Consider the following 21,057-nt stretch of genomic DNA (forward strand, 5'->3'; position numbering starts at 1 on the left):
CAACGCAACAACTACACTGGTAATATAGTTAAAGGATCAATATTCGGCTTTCCTTAATTTGTTTAATTTATTGGCCATTTCAAAGGCCGATACCAATACATCAGCTTATACCGGCCGATAGTATCAGAATGCCGATTTATCAGTTGGGCTCTAGTGGATCATTTTGTGGGATAACATATTGGGGGGGAAAACTGACAGGGTCTGCCATATGGTATTGTTGCTGTCTTTATTCAGACAGTGATGTTTTTAATTCATAACAATAAAATAATATATAACTGACCTCTGACATTGTCAGTTTTCCAGGAAAGAACAGCCAGCTCAAAAATTAAACTGTGTGACATCCTAAATATCACATTCAGAGCTTTAATGAACTTTGCATCACGTCACCAACATATTCTTTTGTAGTTGTTTTAAATACTGTAAAGTTTATACTGGGCTGGCTTAATTTTAACCATAGGTTATAAAAATACTCTCTCTCAAACACAGACCAGCATTTCTACACTCCAACATAACAACAACAAAAAAAACACCTGAACAGAATTCTTAGATCTGATTGTTGCTGTAAGTGATGAGTCTTATTTGGCTAGCCAACACTGTGGCTTACAGAAGGGGCCAAAGCGGTTGTAGATGTCCTGGGCACACACTGCAAAATAACAGACGGACCCCGGCTGAGTGTGTCCGAGCCTGCAGCTCATGGGCAAAGTCCTGGCCGGGAGCACTCCAATATTCTTCCAGGTTACTGGACGGTCACTGGTTACACAAGCATACAGGAAGTAACTTTGCACGCGTTCCAGGGCCGCATCGTCCTCCACAAGCATGCTCCAGGAGAGCTCCACGCCCGTCTGACTGGGCAGGCAGACTAACCTGAGCGTAGGCTGACAGGGGACGGGGGTCTGGAGGGCATCCTGGGGCAGCTGGTGCAGGAAAAGCTTTGAGACTAGTCGTGGGAGAGAGGGCGGCAGATTGAGATCGGAGGAACATTTCAGGTTGATATCTGAAGGAACCTATACATAAACCACAAAAAGCAAAGAGTATGTGAAAACTATGAGCAATTCACTATATGTATCGTTAAAAAAGGTTAAAGGTAGGGATGTAAAGGGGAAATAAAACACAGCTTTCTTCACTCTGATCACTCCTTACCTGCAAAGATGTGACCGCATCAACTGCTGCTTCTCCCTCTGGTGCAGAATAGAATGCCACTGAAAGCAACGGGGCAAAGTGAATCAAAGCTCAAACACAAAATCTGCAGCCTTTCATCCACACAATAGTGAGGATTTTGCTTTGTCAGGTTGCCTGTAGCTGAAATAACCATGTTTCATGTGGCTGAACACACCTGCCTTTCACTTTCATCTGAGCACAGTTGGCTCCGGGTGCCACACCTCACCACAGGATCACTGCTGACCTCTCATAAGTCATCTACATTACAGTATGTGAAACATGACATTCAACAGAAGTCTCCACTACCTAACAGGCCATGACCAGATCATATCAGGTTGCCCTGAGAGACTTGATTAACCTTTCTGTCATTACTTCAGTGAGCCTGTGTGCACACATTAGGGAACCTGTGAAGTAATTAATGTGGTTGCTTACATGAATATCAAGTGACATTTAGAGGTCCAAAAAGTAAGACATGTCAGACAAGGCATTGGTTGTATAGGTCTTCCCTATCGTGAATGTTTTGTGACATTGTGAGGTTTTACTTCATTATTTTAGAGAACACTGAGCTCTTGGCTTTTTTTTTTTTTTAAAGGTATCTGTGTTTCAATGGTATCCATGACCATTTAGTATCAGTCTCATTCACTAAAGAGAAGACACTGGAGACCACCATTGGATCTACAGTGTGCAAGATATGAATAGCAAGGCTGAAGAGAGTCGAGATGAGACGGCCACCTCACCTTCACAAGCATCAGCAATGGTGTATGTGATGGCAGGAGAAGCCACCCCTTCAGGCATCAAGGAGGAGGTGGTCAGGTTCTGAACAAAAGCTGGAGTGAAAGAACCAGGGCCCACTGAGAAACCCATGCCAGGAAAAGTTGCTGGTGCCTGAGCTGAACCCGCCAGCTCGGCAGAGGCTTGAGACAAAAGTTGAGAAATGGTAAGGGGATTAGCGAGCATGGCAGTGTCAGGGCTGAAAATATTGTAAACACTGTGATCGTACCCTGCTGATGCCATCCATGTCCCTCAGGTTGGGCGGGGCAGATGAGTGTGGCAGGACCTATGACTGGTTGAGCAATGAAGGGTTGAGGTGCTGCACTAAATGGGACAAGATAATTCCTTGGAGCGCTGTCCAGGGGAATGTTGGGCAGCACGGGAGACCTGGTCGAGGGAGCCGTGAGGTGGGACTCGAGGACGTCTGAGAGATAAGTAGGTTGGGAGATGTGAAGGGATGCGAGGAGGCAAGAGGAGAATTATACTTTAGAAGAACTGTAAAAAATATATATATATTTAATAAGACACTTTCTATGATTTGGCCAGTCCCCATTTTGAAATTGTAATGGGTGATTAAGGGTCATATACGTAAATATGATCAACAGTTCACAGGACTGGCTGGATTGGAGATTGCTGACTGATGTCTGTAAACAACTTCCACAATGTCCACACATGGAGTTGTATTCTGACTATGAGCGCATAGTTTACTTTATTGAAAAAAAGCAAGCCAGTGGTTATAGCGGAGGTGCTTGCAGACAACTTGGGGTTGTGAATTAACCTGAATTAAAACTGAGATATGTGAAATCTTGTCAAGATCTATCTTTATGTGTATCTGTTGTCGTCTCTGGCAGTGGTATGTATTCTAACCCATCATCAGAATGGAGGGGAATGGCTCAGGGACGCCAGACACCACGGTTAAGCCTTCTGAAGGTGTTGTGGGCCTAATTCAAGGAATGAAGGAAGGTGACTGCTCAGGTTCTATGGTTGGGCAGTCATGTTGTTGTGCTTAGCATTTGTTGGCTACAGACAGCGAAGGAGGGCCTTTATGGATCCCGGGTACAACATGCAACGCGTGTTGCAGCTGTCACCAGCCAATTGTGCTTTGCTGTTGTATCCTGCGGTTGGGCAGTAGTTATATTGGTTAAGTTGTTGGGTACGAGTACCAGAATGCAACAGTGAAAGGATTGGCCACTGTGGGATATCCCCTACCAATAGCACAATGAATATAACATATTTTCCTGTGTATAACTAAAAAATTATAATTATTACCATTTTCTCCACCTTAAAAAGGGCCAGTGCTTGAAATGTATTCCGTTCAAATTATAGTGATTCTTATTAGGCGGTTATGTAATAATTGTGACAGGCTTGGCATAGAATGAATCAAATATACTGCATCACCTGTGGGAGCAGTCAGACACCCTACTATACAGACAGACAGACAAAAGATGGGTGCAAACCTTTGGAGTCTGGCTGGCAACTGCTTAGTAGAGCTGGCAAACTATCCGGCTTCTCTGAATTTCTTACATCACTAGGACTGAATATTCAGAGGGAAAATGACATTAAAACAGACAAGGTAGACAGGCATGGTAAATCAGTTAAGAGGTAAGTCATAAACAAAGCTAATTAAAGAGTATTCAGTGCAGGTCTGTATCGATTTACACATGTACATGTCATATTGTTAAACCACAGTATGTAGCAATATATTACATGGCTCATAACACAGTGCAACTAATAAAGTTCATCTGTTTTACCTTTGCATTACTTACACTACTAAGGAGAATATTGACATTTATAACTAGTCATAATCACTTTGGCAGTGAGACTCCATCATAATAATTTAGGCTGGCACTTTTTTGTAAATGGTAACTAAGTGTAATGGAACCAAGAACCTTGAAGAACAGTTCATGCAATAGTTGGTGCATGCACAGCCAGGCAAAGGGTTCTAGTTTTGGCACCTTGTTTTTTTACTATGGTTCAGAGATTTTTGTAAGGGAGCAACTCTGACTCTGAATATTCAAAGCTCCCCCTGGCATTTTGTCCATGCTTGACTTGTAATCTGCGATTCTCCTTCACATGTGTCTGGTGTTCGGGGAATTCTCCATCGGAGCTACTCTTGCGTGACTCCTTGGTCTCATTTCCAAGGTCACATCCATCTAGCTTGACTCTGCTTCCTCTGGCAAACTTTGTAGATGTCCCCCACTCTCGCCCCCCGATATTTAGCAGAGGCGGTATCTGCTCCCCCAGACAATGCGTTCTTGCCATTGACATGCTGAGTGAGTGCAATAATTTCGGAGGCACACCCTGCCCTAGACAGAACAGGTGTTATCATGTTGTCTAGAGAGGATTTGTTAATCCCAGTTATTTTAACAGCTTGGCTGGTAAATGAAAATCCCTGGCAGGGCCCAGGTTTGGGGATACTCTTCTGTTGAATTCCCTTAAACACTCTATATGGGATATCAACAGCTCTTGCCACCATCTTTTTGCATACTTAGGACAGTTTACTTTGCCCATTCAATGTGCTGTGCGCACACAAAATGACTGTCAGTCAGGGATGCCCATCTCTAAGGGGGTTGTCTGATAATTAAGCCATACCATGTTTAAAAGGTGCTGTTTACAGAGAGGAGGGTTCCTTTAGTGATGTTTCAAGGACAGCAGTCAGGTTCTTAAAAATAGCTAGCTTATTCATTGTACAAAGATTTGCTTAGAGGAGCTTTCTGTGTATATGGACAAACACTATGCATGAAGTTGTTTTACCTAAAATGCACCTCGGCGATTTCAAAATGTAAACATGAAAAAACAACTACACAAGCTACAAGTTAGACTGACCAGCTAATGGGCGCAGAGTCTGAGGTGTGGACAGGAGGTTCATTTTGAAACACAATAGCAGCAGCAGCAGCAGCAGCAAACCAGGGTCCTTCGAGAGGTGTGGGTGGAGTGGCACAGGCAAGATATGTAGACTCCTGAACAACAGCAGAGAGACAAACAACTATTCATTTAACTAAAGCATACATTGTTATTGGTATTGTTGTTAGAGGGAATTGTTCTTGTAGTAGTAGTAGTAGTAGTAGTAGTAGTAATTACAGTAGCAGCATTAGCATCAACCATAGATGCATTCCTGGAGATTGAGTCCTCTTTAGCCATTTGGAGCTGTCTGGATAGCTTGTGAATCTGAAATTGAAAAGGATGCTGATTAATAAAAGATGAATCTTTACAAACACAGTGTATGCATATGTGTGTTTGTATATAGAGCCAAGAGCAACCCCCGACCTGCTGTTTAGTGCCCTTTTCAATGTTCATCACCCTGTCATGAAGCTCCTGAAGATTTTTTTCAAACAGAGTGAAGTTTTGTCCAACTTGCTCTGACACCATATGTTGAACAAGCTGTGTGAATAACAGATTGCAACAGAGATGGAAACAAATCCATGCCATTGGTTCAGGTCATCACAGACAACTGTTACTAAGAACAACCCTTAGTTTTTTTTTGGTAACAAAACTTTCAAATACCGTTTTTTGTAATACAATGTGCTGTTCTGTTTTGTGGGTACCCTATTTTCTTACGTGCATTTTTGCAACTCATTAAATAAAAATCACGCAACCTGAAATGAAGAAAAAAAAAACTAATATTCCTGAGCACACTGACTGGCATGGCTGTATCTTCCCTCACACAGGGCAGACAGACCTTTTCCAGACGAGTCCACAGTCCATTTGCAGCCCCCCTTGTCTTCACATCCACTTTAGTGTCCAACAGGTCGTCCTCCTTGCCTGTTCCATGGCGCCCAGCTTCATGGTCACTGGAGAGTATGTGCTTACTCTCTGGATTTGCAAGAGAATCGGGAGATAAATATAACTGGGGTATGGCGCTGCTATTGTTCACTAGTAGGCGGCCCCTGCCATCTACTCTCTCCACATCGATGTCCATTTCCTCATCTTCAACAACCTCTGCTGGGTCTGTCTCCATGTCCTGTCTATCACGCGAGGTGCAAGAATCATCGTTTTGCTTGATGAAACCAGTCGGGACATCCTCGTCAGAGACGGCAGCTGACTGCACAGTGTTGGGTGTCGTCACCACCGGCGCGCTTAGCTGTTTAATGGGGGCAATGCGTATTTTCTTGAGTGCTTCAATTTTCAAGAGTAAGGCAGAGTTCCTGCTTTCTTCCTCTGTCTCCACTGTGACTGGTCTGCTTTCATTTGTGACATGAGGTGTAGATAGAGGAATGTCTACATTAAGAGTAGGCTCCTCTTTAGACATGTGAGCATTCACTGTGAGCTGCAGTGGAACAGATGACGGTACTTGAGGTACATGACTGACTGAGTCTTTGAGCTGGTCACTTGCTGTGGTTTCAGGACTGTTTTGATTTTGCGGTGCCAACCTCTCTTCAGGGGCTTCTGAGCAGTGCTATAGTGGTAAAAAAATACAAATTAGCGCCCAATAAAATTCTCTGCCAATGCAGTGTATTCTCCTGTTGGTATTAACGCTTGTTTTGAGTTGTTTGGTGGATTGGATGATTGAACTCTCAATCAGTAACAAGGAACAAACAAGACATATTGGCAATTTCCATACTTTTTTCCCAGTTTATTTAGACATACAGAATTATTGAAACTGAAGCTGAAAAATTCATAGTTTTTAAAGCTTCAAAACATTGCAAAACAGAAATGTTATTTTGTATTATTACAAAGAGATGTGGAGTGGGCTACTAAAACAATGGCAATAGGACATAATACAGAGAGTATAAGTGAGTAAACAATCATAAAAAGGTGAGTAAACACTAGTGGTCGACCGATATGGGTTTTTCAATGGCCGAAGCCGATATTTACAGAACAGGGCGGACGGTGGCCGACGTATAATGCCAATATCATGTTGCTGTTTTATTTATTTTGAGGGGGGTTAAAAACAAAAAACAAGGTTAGTATTTTGGTTAAAAATAAAACAACTATGTGCAAATGTTTACTCTCTTCAAATTGGTAGACCAAGTCCTCAGATGAAAAACACTAACAAAAAATTGATAAAATCTCTATTCGACAGAGCTATTACATTTATATCCCATATGAGCTTGGGCATCAGCGATGCCGATTAACTACAAATGCCGGACATCGGCCCGATTAATCAGTCGACCTCTAGTAAACACTATTTTGACATTTAAAAAGGTGTGTAAACAGTGTTTACCATCCACTCACCTCTGCTTCTGACGGTGGATAATAGGGAGTAAACTGAGAAAGAACCCTCCGCAGCAGCTTCACTTGATGCCTGTTAGTGATTACCATTGACTTTCTTGCCCTGGGAACTTCTTTTCTAAGTTCCCTTGGGTCCATCCTTGGTCTTACAAAAAACAGTGAAAGAGAATAGTGGGATAGGTGGTACATTTTTGTGCACCGACAGCTTCATTTACAAAAAAACAAACCTGCTCTGGAACTGCCAATAGTTAAGAAAACAGACAACCACACACAGTAAATAACAATCCCACACACAGTAAATAACAATCCCACACACAGTAAATAACAACCACACACACAGTAAATAACACCGCCGTAAACTACTGAGAAAGCCAACCCAGTCATTCAGGATTATCTCCTCACCTGTGAAAAAGCTGTGTTGTGCTGCAGTACATTAACGACATATTATTATTACTTATAGAATTACAAGTTAAACTACCATGCTGATGTCACTAATGTTCTCTAATAATGACAGATTTATTTCTTCATTGTCTGTATGAGATTTTCATTGTTAGTTTTTCATCTGTCTTAAATTAACTCTGATTAACTGTGTGTGACAATGTTCCACCACCTTTTAACTGTTACAACAAGCTGTTGTGCCGAGAAATAGCCAACAACCTGGTGTTTGCGTCCGTTATGAAAGCTAGATCAGAAACCTGTGTTTTCAACAACTGAATAGAGGTCCAGGCAAATAATTTCACCCAAAGTTTCTGTAATTTGCTTGGCAGTCAGGTGGTTGTCTGTGTATGGTGTTTTTGAATTGGACAGCCATTATTGGTGGCTGTGTATTAGACTTTGCTGGGGGGGCCTAGGCAGACACGGTCACAACAGAGGCTCGTCGTGGCTGTGTAGTATCCATATCTGGGGGAGGGGTTGCTGGGCAGACATGGTCACAAAGGGATGTTTGAGATGCATATGGTTGTGCATTACTGATGTTGTTAGGTGTTTCACATCCCTGCCTCTGCTTACTGTGGCCTTGCACAATTTGCAGCCAACTTGCGTCCCCTCAGTTGGGCTGGTTGTGAAGTGCTCCCAGATAGAGCTGGTTGTTTGATTTTTTTTGGATTAGTCCATTACTAGCTCCTAAAAAATAGTGTCTGTGTGTGGAGGAGTTATCGAAATTCAAATTACACATACAAACATTACATACGAGACCTGTTTACATTTCCATGTCTTTTACTTGTAATGTATACCATCTGAACTGGATTGAAATCACCTGTATTATGAAGATCAAATGATCAAACATCATGAAAATACAAAGGTCTATAGTATGAAGCATGATAGCTAAGCTAATGTTATTTGAAACATTAGCTAGCTATATTAAACATTAATTACAAATATTTGAGTGTAACACCATTACAAGATAACGTCATTATATGTTTATATTAATTTCATGAATTGCTTACATAAGCTATTTTTAATCAATGGCTTTTGTGTGAAACCTTACCTAGCCGCCTAATATGAAAGTAATAGCCTAGTCTTCATAATGGCCAAAGGACGCATATTTAACACGTTTTATAAAATGTTACATTTACTTCAGACACTACACCAGGTTACTGTGTTGAAAGTTTCTAACAGATATTAGCATAATGATAATTGCTTTGTCTTACCGAAGTGTATGCTGCCAGTTCACACACACAAGTCACTGTCTGCTGAAAACGTGCGTCTGATGATGCAAGGTGCTAGCTGGCAACCTGTCTCCAACTCTACAAACGTGTGAGCGGGGCGTTAATAGCAAGTATAACAAGTCATGGAGCTGACTTTTTTTCCCAAATAATTACGCCAAACTTCGGGTAGAAGAAATATCTGTTTACATTGCATTATCTGTGCTTTCCCGAATAACATATTCAGATTTGGGTGCATCCATAGATATAGCAATCTTTAGTTTTACTTTTGTCAGACCTCTGAACCATTTGCTGGTGTATGAGCTCTGGCCTCGGCCGAGAGTCTTCACTCTGACAAGAAGACAAGAATGTTTAATCAGATCTCTATTTTTCCTCTCACCGACAAAATTCATAAATTAATTTCCTCCACATTCAGCACCAATACATAGCCCATCATTAAACATGATTACCGATTTGAGATGAAATTACTGGGTGCCATGATTGAAATGTCTAAAGCCATTAACTAAAACGCATAGAATGCATAGGAATATTAACGTTACACGTTTGGCACCAGGAACTTGTAGTAATGCTAATTTAATTCGCTTTCACTTCAGCTAGCCAGCCGCCCAACTACACATGGAAGTTAGTAAACTAGCGATTATGCTAGGTAAATGTTTGCACAAGATCATGCGTTTGCAATGCAACGTAGCTTCTTCAATAACTGTAATCGTGGAAATACTTACAACAGCACACCACGCAGCCCAGAGATGAAGTTGGCAACTAAAGATTTTAGGTATTTTCAACTCTACCTCATGTTTTCTATTTTGTTACTCAATGGCTGGCAAGCAGTATCGCCACTTACCGGCTTGGAGAATAAAGCAAGGGCTCACACTCCTTCACCTGAAAACCTTTTCTTTCTCCCCGATCTAGTCAGTGGACTGAACATGCTCTTAAAACACCAAAGTGACAGTCAATTCAGATTTTTTTCTTTTGATTCTGAGTGAGTAGGCCAGTGACAGTTAACTTGTGAAAGGTTATAGGTGGATTTCAAAAGAGCATTGCAAAAACCACAAAATCTGACATGCAAGAAAGAATGACTGGGGAAAATCCCTATGGTATTAACCATCTATTATTTGTTAAGACCTTAAATGTAAACTCAGAGAGTTAAAAACATATTATCTGACATGAGAGTGCACCATATGGAAAAGGGGAAGATTCTGATTGTCAAGGAGACATGTCTTGAGCAACAGGTGCTTCTGTGGACAGGTTGGTCAGAAAAGGTGACCACACAGGGAGACAATGAGTGGTAGTACATTTCAAGCAAGCAAGAGGCATGTCTTAAAAGACGTGCACGTTTTTATACCCTGTAGTCTATTTATTTTTCTGGCTTTCCATCATATCTTTTGCCAAGAGAAATTGGGGTGCCAAAATATAATCAAGGGGCAGAACAGAAAATGTTTTCATATTTTGGAGTTAAGAACAGTGTCTGGTTTGAATTGTAAATGCCTAACTGTGAGTGTGTTTGATCAATACACAACCTACAAGGCTTGCTTGAATGCCACTAAACACAGGAGAGAGAAATGATGTGTATACTCTGCATGGACGGATTAAGAGACCACGGGCCCCTGGGCCTGGACATGTTAAAGCCCCCCCCCCCTTCGCGAAGAATTGTGCACTCGCAAAACACGCACGCACACACAAACACCATTAGGCGTATATACAGTATATATTTTATATTTTTGGGGGGATTTAACGGTCGAATTAGATACTTTAGCTATTGTATTGGGAAAGTAAACAGGTCAAAGTTTACTCCGTAACATCCACCTTCGGTGCACTGCCCTGCTATTGTTTCTGACATTACATGTGACAGGGCAACAGCCGAGTGATTCTTTTCCAAATTGAAACTGATTAAGACCTACCTGAGCAGCATGGGGCAGGACAGGGCGGAATGGGCTGGCTATCCTGTCCATTGAAAGAGCAAATCATGCATCACCACTTTTATGTTTGAAAGGCGTCGTTCTTCAAGTGTACTGTGCCTCTGGCTGTGCTCAGTCAGCTTGTAAGTCTTGACATTCAGATTCTGCGCCTAAACTAGCTATATCGTATCGTCTCGTCACATGATCAAATAGAGACTTGACATTGGCAAACAAGATACATATTACCCAGCAATCATCATTGCATATCTGTATATGACAAAAATAACAAATTAAATAAGAAATTATTCATTTAATTGAATCGGCTTTTTAATAGTTTCTATAGTGTATGTAAGATAAGCAGGTATTTTATAGTCTATCAAAAAATCATCCTTGATCACTTTCACATTTAACTAGCGATATAATGAAAACCATCCATAAGTTCGAATAAATTTAGAAAGCAGTGTCTGCTTTGCCTACGAACCTTCCGCGCTAGCTGCATTGTCTATAGTTACGCCCCTGGCGCACATGCACATTTTGTAACACAGCACAGGTACACTCAATTAAAGCCATTAGCAAATGAACAAAATACACCTTTTTCAACCACAAATAAGAGATACATAACAGCGACTTCACGCAGACGCTCTGGCTTAGGGGCCCCCTGAGCTCATGGGCCCCTGGGCCTGGGCCCGTTCGTTAATCCATCCCTGATACTCTGACATATTGGATTCTAATCCTCTGTCCTTGTAGGAACACATTAACCTGTAAGGCTGCATTTTGTAATAATTCTCCACAATGTAATAAATGTTCACTTCATTGTGTAATAATACCAGCATTTTGCAACAAACAACCTGAACGCAATATACATTGTGATAAATGATTACATATTGGAGTGTTTTTTTTACAACATGTGGATGTTTAAGGCTTTTAAGGCAGTTACTTATAGTTTTGGTGTGGGGTTTTGATCATTGAGGGACTGGTTTTAGAACTTGTGCCACATTTTAGATTTTTGTGTATAAACAATTGGAAAATATTTTTAAAAATCTAATGTCAACCTGGTGATATAATTTTTCTCAAATTTTCTAATTCCAGTTTTATGGTCGTCATGTTAATTTTGTGATTTCCTCATCATCTTTGGGTGATGACTTTTGGTGTAGTGAGACTTAACCACCAAATATCCTGAAACCCCCAGCAACTGTCCATGTCATGACCATGAGATGACCAAAACAAGAGACTTGGTCAAATATTTGATTGCATGTCCTTATCAAATTGTCAACAAATATGTACAAAACCAATATGCCTGAAATTACATTAATATAACTTTTAAACGATACTGTTTGTGTTCATTTGTGTTATTCTGGAAGTCTAGCAAAACAATTATTTTTTTATCCCACATTTCTTTGCTGATGTTTTCCCATTTCAAGGTAACATCCAGGGAAGTATTACGACCAACAATAAACACACTGATGAAGTGGATTTGAGGATGCCACTACCATTGCAAAGGTTCCCTTTACAGCAGGACACCTGTCCAACTACCACAGGCCCCACCACATCAGAAATGTCTTCTCTTAGTTCACACATGGCTTCAGTTGCACAACCTCTGTTGACCATAATGTTCCCAGCAACAGTCTCTGTGAGAAATACAAATGTTCATGGTTGTCAGATTATATTAAATGTGTTGTTTATTCACCTAAAACCTCAGCAATGCTTGTATCAGTAAATCCTGTCAACCAATCCTAATAGTCCTACCAGTCAGGTCCTTTCTAACAAACACACAAACACTCACACACACACACAAACACACACACACACACACACACACACACACACACACACAGAGAGTTATGATATGATTACCTGAAGCACTGATGCACATGGTCTCAGTTTCTTTGCATTCCAATGTTTTAGTGCATTCAGAGGGGGAAGAAATACATCCAAAACATTTCAGTCCGTTCTTGTATTTCTTTTCATTTCCTGAGGGAGAGAGAGAGAGAGAGAGGGACTAGTTGAGGGAAATGGATATACAGTGCTGGGTCAAATTTTCTGATGGCAAAATGGTTCGATCTTACCCAGAGTGGGATTGGCACCACACTTGGTCATGATATTCCAGCTAGCAGGTCCAAAGTTTACAGAGAAGTCCGTCTCACAGAGTGTAGTATCTGCACATCTTCTATGCACTTTCTCGATGGAGTCTTTGCGTATTCCAGCCAGTTCTGTCAAACCACCACAGAGATTAAAATATATCACACACACTAACAGAGTTCAATCTGTCATTTGGTGTTCACACACCACAGCCACTAACACAGAAGTGTTTACAGTTCTGTCCCATCCTCACAACAACCATATACATACATGCACATCAAATAAATGAAAATGGTAATACCTTGAGTAAATGCAGAAGCTGCAGACACACATTTCTCAGAAATGCGACAGGTATGGTTCACCCCAGCACAGCTTTCCCATGTCTCACCTGAACACTCATAACATTCCTCTGGAGTCTGTCCTACAACACAAATAATATTAATAAACACCAAATATATGCCGTTTGGTTCTTGGCAACATCTCATCTGAAATCAATTGGTCAAATATCTGTTTACTTAAAATGTACTAATGGACATGATTGACAGTAAAAGTTAAGTTCCAGTTTAATGTAGACAAATCTGATTTCATATTAAAGAAAATCCAGTGTGGTGCAGTGTTGCTTAATGTTACTCTCATCTGAGGATGCTGTAACATGTTTGGGAAATGCAAGTGTCAACAGGGCTGCACTAAAGAGTTCATGCAATACTGAGAGAACAATGGACCTCATTCACAAACGCAGTTAAGAAAAAGTTAATATGCAATGCAATGTAATATTACAAAATAAATATATTCCTCTGTAGTCTTCCCATGTGGGAAATTAAACAGATTCCTCTGTAGTCTTTCCAGTGAAGAAATGTGTAGCCTTCTTAACCAACCCTTCTTTGAAATGACACCTTGAGTACCGAGTTGCATAACATTTTCCATTCACAAGTAGAGAGGATGTGCCCCAGCAAGTTCCCACCACATCCTTTACACGCCCTCATTAACAACATCATAGTGGCTGAATTGCAACCAAATGCTGCAGTGGTTCCATGAAAAATCATTCTGTCTGGGATAAGTTAAATGAAATGCGTGACGAAAGAGAATACCATTTTGTTTTATTTTTTATCCGTATATAGCCTTGCATGTGTTTTGTTCCTCAAATTAGTTTGGGCAATATTGTTTTTTGTGTCAATGCCAATAAAGCAAGTCTATTTGAACTTAATTGAACTGAGACAGAGATAGAGAAAGAAACCTTCACTTGACAGACTTGGCTGTCAGTTCAACATGGACTAATTGTTGGAGTAAGGGCTATAGTTTCGGTTGCTATGTAGTCACGTCAGTAAACGTTTATTTGGCATCAACCTAATTCATACATTGGCACATTCATACATTGGCTACCCATGCTCAAGGATTCATCTTGAGTTTTCTACTTGAAATGGCCAAGAAGGCTTTCAAACCGGAGCCTTACATCTGGGTAGGCACGTCCTCCAACTTAAACTATGCTCCTCCGCTAGCTCCGTCCTTTTGGAATCTAAAAGTTAAGTTCCACTCACACAGTCTGTCTGTTGTTTTATTATAAACATCTCGGTTTTCAGGACGAAAGTACTCAGTGCTTAAATCACTCTGACCTAACAACGCCACTGTAGGATGCTATTGCTCACTCAGGCAATAAACGAATACTCTCTCTCTCCCTCTAATCATTAATTAAAGCAAATAATGTGAGTGTTTGTTCTTTTTGCCTCTCCTCTCTACGAAAGCGTAATACTTTTGCATTCCCTCGCAATAAGTTTTCCATTCCCTTGCAATAAGTCTTGCATTTCCACGCAATATCCTTCCTTTTCTATTACCTCACAACCCTTTTGGGATCCCACTACTCTATTTGCCACTAAAATGCCAACGCCACTATGTGGATCAGCCCATAGAATTGTACTTTGAACTTGGCATTAAATATACTGATAGAAATATTTGTGAAACTCCAGACTATGATCAAGAATATGTGTTACCTTTGTAATAGTTAATTCCTTTGTATGAATCATATGCCTTTGTGTACTGCAACATGGCTTTTCTGTGTTTCTGTGTACCTCTGATGCCTGACACCTCTCTATCTGTGTGTGTGCGTAAGAAATAATGTACGTAAGAAGCGACCCTTCTGTACGTGTGCATGGGCAAGGGTGATTAGAAGGTTCAACCCGTGCCTCTTTCCTTCCTGGCCACCATTTACTGAAGCAGTAAATTTGGCTAAACACAACATTTGTGTCACTGCCAAAACTTTTGGCCATGAATGTACACATATTCAGTTTGGTATCATCTATCCGTGCGTTTATTCACACCACCAATGTTTTGCCTTGTGTGCTTTCTCTCTTTCGCCCTCATTCTGAACGAGGGTAATAAAAGCCACATGACTGATGATTTCTGGTTCAAACTTTCTGGCATGCGCCAGTGGAAATGCTGTCATTATTGGTGAGCGGCGCCGTGCACAAGGACGGGAGCGGCAGGTATAAATTCCGAGTGATATATAAATATATGTTATATAAGTTTAATAGTCTATTTACTGAATAAAACAACACATATATTGTACTGTGTTTTTTAAATCCACATTACAATAACATAGTTGTTGGATAAAATAATGAAATCTCAACATTTTAACCATGATTCTTTTTAACTTCTTAAGATACATGTTTAAATGAAAGAAAAGGTAGATTTCTAGACAAAAAAGGTAAATAAGTCGAAGACCGAAACACAGCTCCAAAACCAAATTCCGCCGAAAACAATGTGCATTGTCAACGCTCAGTGTTTAAGTGCGGATGCTGGGTGTGCTGTGCTGTTGTCGAACCGTTGCACAATAACTCACCAACTGCGAAGGTGGTACAAATCGCGAACAGTAACAAATTAAACATATTCCTCTGTAGCCTTCCTTTGTGCGAAATTAAACAGATTTCCTTGTAGTCTTTCCGGTGAAGAAATGGGTAGCCTTCTTAACCAACCCTTCTTTGAAATGAGGAGTTGAGGACCGAGTTGCGTCAAATGTTCCCATCATAGGGAAAGAGGATGTGTTTCAGCAAGTTCTCACCACACCCTTGATACGCCCTCATTCATAACGTCTCTAAAGGCAGTAGGCTACTTTCATAGTGGCTGAATTGCGACAAAATGCCGCTGGGGTTCTGTCTGGGATTAGGAAACAGGTTTAGTGTGTAGGAAGGATGCCAGGGAAGTTTCTGGCTGTTGGAAATGTCAAGTCAAGTTTGCCTGGGGCTTTTTTTTTTTTTTTTTTTTAAATTGGTAGGTTGTAGAGATATATCTACCTAGATATTAAGATTACATGCGTGACGAAAGAGGAAACCATTTTGTTTTCTTTTTTATCCCTATATAGCCTTGCATGTGTTTTGTTCCTAAAATTAGTTTGAACAATATTGCTTTTTGTGTCCATGTCAATAAAGGAAGTCTATTTTAACTTAATTGAACTGAGACAGAGGTAGAGAAAGAAACCGTCGCCTGAGTGAAGCTGGCCCCCGAGTCATTCAAAATATCAAAATACCACTGCTGTTCGTTTGTGCTTTAGGTTTGTGCTGGTTTGTGCCGTAGAAATGATCGTTTGTGCTATTAAGAGTTTTGAGTAATTCAAAATTAAATTTTCTGGCCAGCCCCCCTTCCACGTCCAAATCTCACCAAAATGGTCTCAATCGTTTGTGCTATGTTTGTGCTGTTAGATTAGAAGAATTCTAATTCTCGTGCTATTATGTATTTTAAATGTGTACAGCTTATTCTTCACACGTGTGACGTCACCAGCCCCCGGCCACGTCCAAATCTCATCAAAATAGTCTCAATCGTTTGTGCTGGTTTGTGCTGTTAAAAGAAACTTTTTTGCTACTATGGTTTTTAAGTTATTATTAAAGATTTTTTTCCCCACGCATAACGTCAGCTGAAGTGGAGACACTGTGAGGCAAAGGACTCACAAGGTTGCTACAACTTTCTACAAATGAACCCCATAGTGGAAATAAAACATGTAATATGAGTTATCTGAATACTCATCAGACTTTTCTTCCACGGCTTGGTGTCGTGAAAGACAGATTGCAGACAGATACTTACATACCTAAACCTTAGAGGGTGAACCAATGCAGGTGTAATGTGGTTCTATTCCGGTTGTTATGTTAATGTTAATGTGCATCCCTGCACTTTTTATTACCTGAGTTAAGCTGCTAATAGCTAATTAATTGCTAGCCAGCCAATTAAATAAGTATTTACAGCCTATTAGTAGTCTATCAACCTAGCGAAATTGAGAGGACCATATATGGCCACCCTAATTCGTAGCCTACATTTTGGGGCCCTTTTATGCTGCAGATACTACCTGCATGTCCGGTTTTTAACATCTGCCGTATTTTAGTAGCTCTGCTGAATACCATAGTTTCTGTAAGCTCCGTCGCATCGACATAGAAAAAGTTTAGACTGCAGTGCAAAGCTCGACAGATCGATTGTATGATACGATGACTACATGGTTGCTAAAGGTTTAACCTGTGCCACACACAAACACACACACACACACACACACACTCACGGTGATTACTATAACATGAATATGAACAAGAGTACAAAGGTCACAGTCAGTAATCTAAAGGCTGATGACAAATAAGAACTAAAGATGCATTTACGCAAGAAAATGCAAAGTGTGATTGCTCAAAATTAGCAGACCCTCACTGTATACAAACGAAGATTTTAGAGAGCTCTGAGCGACTGTTAAAGAATGGCTTTTAGATTTTAAAGCGTGAAGATGGCAGAGTGTACAGCTGGCAGAGTGAGCCAAGTCAAGCATTCAACCCTGCATTTCAATAGGAAAAAAGAGGGATGAAAAATGACGAGACGATAGGGTACAGTGCAACCATCTATACACTCACACTACATGGGATCTCGACGGATGTGTCAAATTTGGAGTGGTGTCCATATCTCAAAAGCTCTAGGAGTAGTAGCAGTGTCAAAAAAACATGTTTGATAACAATACATTTAAAAAAAAATAAGAAGAGCAATACTGTTGATTGCTTACGCAATCTTTGAACAGCTATGTTGGTGTTTGTGGGTGTTTGTGTGCGTGTGTGTAGTCGTGTCTGTGTATCTGTAAGTGGATGTGTAAGTGTAAGTCTAAGTGTAAGTGGGTGTGTATGTATGTGTTTAAGTGTGTGCCTGTGTGGGGTCACTTCACTCACTGTCCTTCAGAGAGTGGCATGTTGTGCTGCCAAGAGGCTACACTTATTGCGCTCACCTAATAGAAAAGGCGTTTTTTTCAGTACTGGATAAGTTAAGTCAGTCTTGTCAAATAATTTATTTCAGATGGTTCTAATTTGGCTGCATTCAGTATGAAAGTAAAGCTCTGTCTCTACCTCACCTTCATTACATTGTTGACATAATTGTATTTTATTGGGTAGCCAAGATTTCTTGTGCCTACCCATTTCAATTGCCTGAGTATACAAACAAACACATTCACGGCATGTGGGCCTACTGTTAGGAAATTCTGTTGATCATAGTTTTAACTTGCTTAAACTTGCTTGAAGCTGTCTACCCCAAATGAGGAACAACACATGGCTATAAAGGCTGCAAGAAGGGACTGCACCTTCGGAGTTGAATTGGCAGCAGTAATGTTGTAACTTCTCTCCCTCTTTGCAAAGATAAATACAATTGTCTAAATTCTACAACTGTGTGTCTTTGCCTTATTATAACAAACTGCGTATTGTTGATACTAAAATATCCAACACCTACACACACAAACACAGACAGAGAGAGAGAGAGAGAGACTGAACCCACGGCTCTCTTGTGCAGGTCATGCTAATGATTTTGAGACATTAATTTGTGTACTCCTTTTTGCCCTTTTGTTCCATATGTTTCACAACATGTTCTCTTCTGACAGTCGTGGTAGTTGTCACCATACTTACAAAGAATGTTTGTTTTCTGCAATTAAGTAACGTGGTAGTATGGTTTTGTCATGAATGTGGTTAGGGTTATGGATCATGTGCAGAAGAAGTGTTTTCTGCCGAGAATCCACCTGGAGATGTTAATGGCTAGCTAGTTAACAGTGCCTTATTGAGCTGGAGCGGCTTCCCAGTGGGTGTCTGACAATGTAATCATATTGATTACTGATGTTCATCTCCTTCTCACAGCATCACATATTGATGTGTTAGATTTTGTGACCTTCAAGTGGAAACCTATAGCAGTTACGATGACACTGTCCCTAATAACCCTACTGATGTGTCCCAAGAAGAGCAACCCAGGAACCTGGAGATTTTAACTGCTGTTTAATCATCTGGCCAGGTGCACCTCATCTAGCAATCAGGTGTAGCACAACCTGGGCGGAGCTACAGAGAGGGAAAGAAGTACAAAGAAAACACAGGACTCACATGTGGCCGCAACAGGTGAACATACCTGGCATGTAGGTTATCCTCTAATATGTGACTGAATATATAGGCTTGTCTCTAATTCTCTCTTCTCCTCTCCACCCTTTCTTTCTGGTTCCTTCAAGGTTGAGGAAACAGAACTGGATGAGACTTTTATACAAGAAATCTCTAGAGAAATGACCATTACTTTGAATCCTGTATGAAAGGATTCATACAGAACTGTGCACCCGTTTCCCACCAGGACTCCATTCGTTGATTTGCAGTGCTGCGACGACATACAAAACCTTTCCAGATAGATCCTCATGCACAAAGGATATAAAGACCCAGTTGACAATCACGTCGCTTCAAATTACGAATACTAATACAATACATTTTGCGCCAACAGACAAACAATTTTCTCATTATTATACCCAATTCCAGAGCATTCGTGTCATCCATTTGAACAAATAGCCCTTAAGTTTAAACTAAGTCAACTTTAAGTTTAAGAAATTCTGACTTTCAACTCAGAAAATAAGCTTCCAATAGTCTTACAACAAAACACATATTTTATGCAGTTTTTTTGCCCCCTATAAATATCCTAGGCTGCAGGCTGCTCATTTAAGGCCCCGTCACACCATGACGTTCTGGTCAACGTTCTATGATGTTAGAGGAAAAGTTGGTAATCGTCCATGGTCGCTGGAATTGCGCCAGAAGAGCTTTGTGTGAAAGCTGGTGAACGCTGTAATCGTCGGTAATCGTCGGTGATCGGAGGAGAACGCTGGTCCAAAAAAAAAGTTTTGAACATGCACAAAAGTTCTCATGGAGATCAGCGTTCTTCAACGTTTCATTTAAACGGTGGAGAACTTTCGTGGAACGTTTTATTAACTTTGCACGCGTTTGGCTACCATAGTCAGTCGTTGGGTAGGGTAGACTGAGTACAGTTGATGCACCCGAAATAACTTATGTGCGCAGCAATCCTGAGACGTGATTTTTTAGTTTGGACATGCCTACTAACGTCCTCTTTGATCCAGGGAAATTTGAGCACCTAACCCATCTCTAGTAGGAAGATATCGGCGGAAGTTTTTTCACCAATACAAGGGAAGATCTTGATTTTATCATGTCCCTTCTACAATTAATATGTTATTAACCATACGTGATCAACAAACGCAACTTACATCATTGCAAACGTTATTCTGTGCACTATACATCTACATATTCAATGCTATCATGTCATGCAAGGTCATTGCATAATCTAGCGAAAAGCGGAGTGGAGGGTATATGTTTGCTTGAGCCAGCATGAAGTAGATGTAGCCTACTGAACTTGAACATAGCTGAGCACTGTTATAGCTGGTGCTGTTCCATGGCAGATGGATATGATATGAAGACTCTTGTGACATGGACAATGTGTGTGGATGTGTTGATGTTTACTAATAATAAACATTGGGAAACACAAATTCAGTGTCAAATTTAAATCATTTATTTTAATAACATAAAACCCCAGGAATAACGCCTGTTATTTCGTAAATCACAGTAATAATAACAGTAAATCTTCGTCCGAAGACATTGCTAGTGAAAGAGGCTTTGTATTGTTCTTACTTGCAGCAGCGCTAGTAGCAGAAGCCCCCCTCACACCTTTTCGTGGTCTTGGCGGCATGATGTTCACTGTTCAGATCAACTGAATCCACTATGATTTTCCAGCGTTTTATACCCGTTTGACCATAAAACCCACACGCCAGCAAAACGCTTTTCTGTCATTATTCACACGTAAATTACACTCCTAACACGCTCTTCTAAGGTTGACTTATCGTTTGTCGCGCTGGAGTGACACGTCAGCACACGTTTGTCGCGGACCAGTGACACGTCACTTGGTCGGTGTTACACACTCCTCATGCGTCAGTCCTACGCTAGTCATGTGTCAGTCCTACGCAATTATTTCGTTAGTAACACGCCAGATGTGTCCACATCGCCCTAGAACGCTCG

General features: G+C 40.7%; 2 protein-coding genes across 4 annotated transcripts; both read right to left on the minus strand.

Moving 5' to 3' along the window:
• Positions 1-212: 212 nt before the first annotated feature.
• LOC105898702 lies at positions 213-9,791 on the minus strand. Of its 3 annotated transcripts, XM_031572207.2 has the most exons (12): positions 9,488-9,788; positions 8,751-8,846; positions 7,105-7,246; positions 5,609-6,325; positions 5,197-5,310; positions 5,011-5,097; positions 4,756-4,889; positions 3,387-3,463; positions 2,159-2,353; positions 1,896-2,072; positions 1,141-1,199; positions 213-1,004 (listed from the first exon to the last, which is right to left on the minus strand). In XM_031572207.2, exons 3-12 carry the CDS (start codon positions 7,237-7,239, stop codon positions 576-578), a joined length of 2,124 nt encoding a protein of 707 aa, XP_031428067.1. In that variant the 5' UTR covers positions 7,240-7,246; positions 8,751-8,846; positions 9,488-9,788; the 3' UTR covers positions 213-575. The 3 variants fall into 3 exon arrangements, with proteins under 3 accessions (XP_031428067.1, XP_012681204.1, XP_031428073.1); XM_012825750.3 differs by lacking the exon at positions 8,751-8,846 and having other exon boundaries at positions 9,488-9,787; XM_031572213.2 differs by lacking the exon at positions 8,751-8,846 and having other exon boundaries at positions 722-937; positions 9,488-9,791.
• A 1,664-nt stretch (positions 9,792-11,455) lies between these two features.
• On the minus strand, positions 11,456-16,296 carry LOC116221493 (phospholipase A2 inhibitor gamma subunit B-like). Its single transcript, XM_031572223.2, has 5 exons — positions 15,573-16,296; positions 13,041-13,160; positions 12,727-12,870; positions 12,515-12,631; positions 11,456-12,288 (listed from the first exon to the last, which is right to left on the minus strand). The coding sequence occupies exons 1-5, from the start codon at positions 15,616-15,618 to the stop codon at positions 12,077-12,079; spliced, it is 639 nt and encodes a 212-aa protein (XP_031428083.1). The 5' UTR covers positions 15,619-16,296; the 3' UTR covers positions 11,456-12,076.
• Positions 16,297-21,057: the final 4,761 nt, after the last annotated feature.

The sequence above is a fragment of the Clupea harengus genome, chromosome 1 (assembly GCF_900700415.2).
Source record: "Clupea harengus chromosome 1, Ch_v2.0.2, whole genome shotgun sequence".
NCBI lineage: Eukaryota > Metazoa > Chordata > Actinopteri > Clupeiformes > Clupeidae > Clupea > Clupea harengus.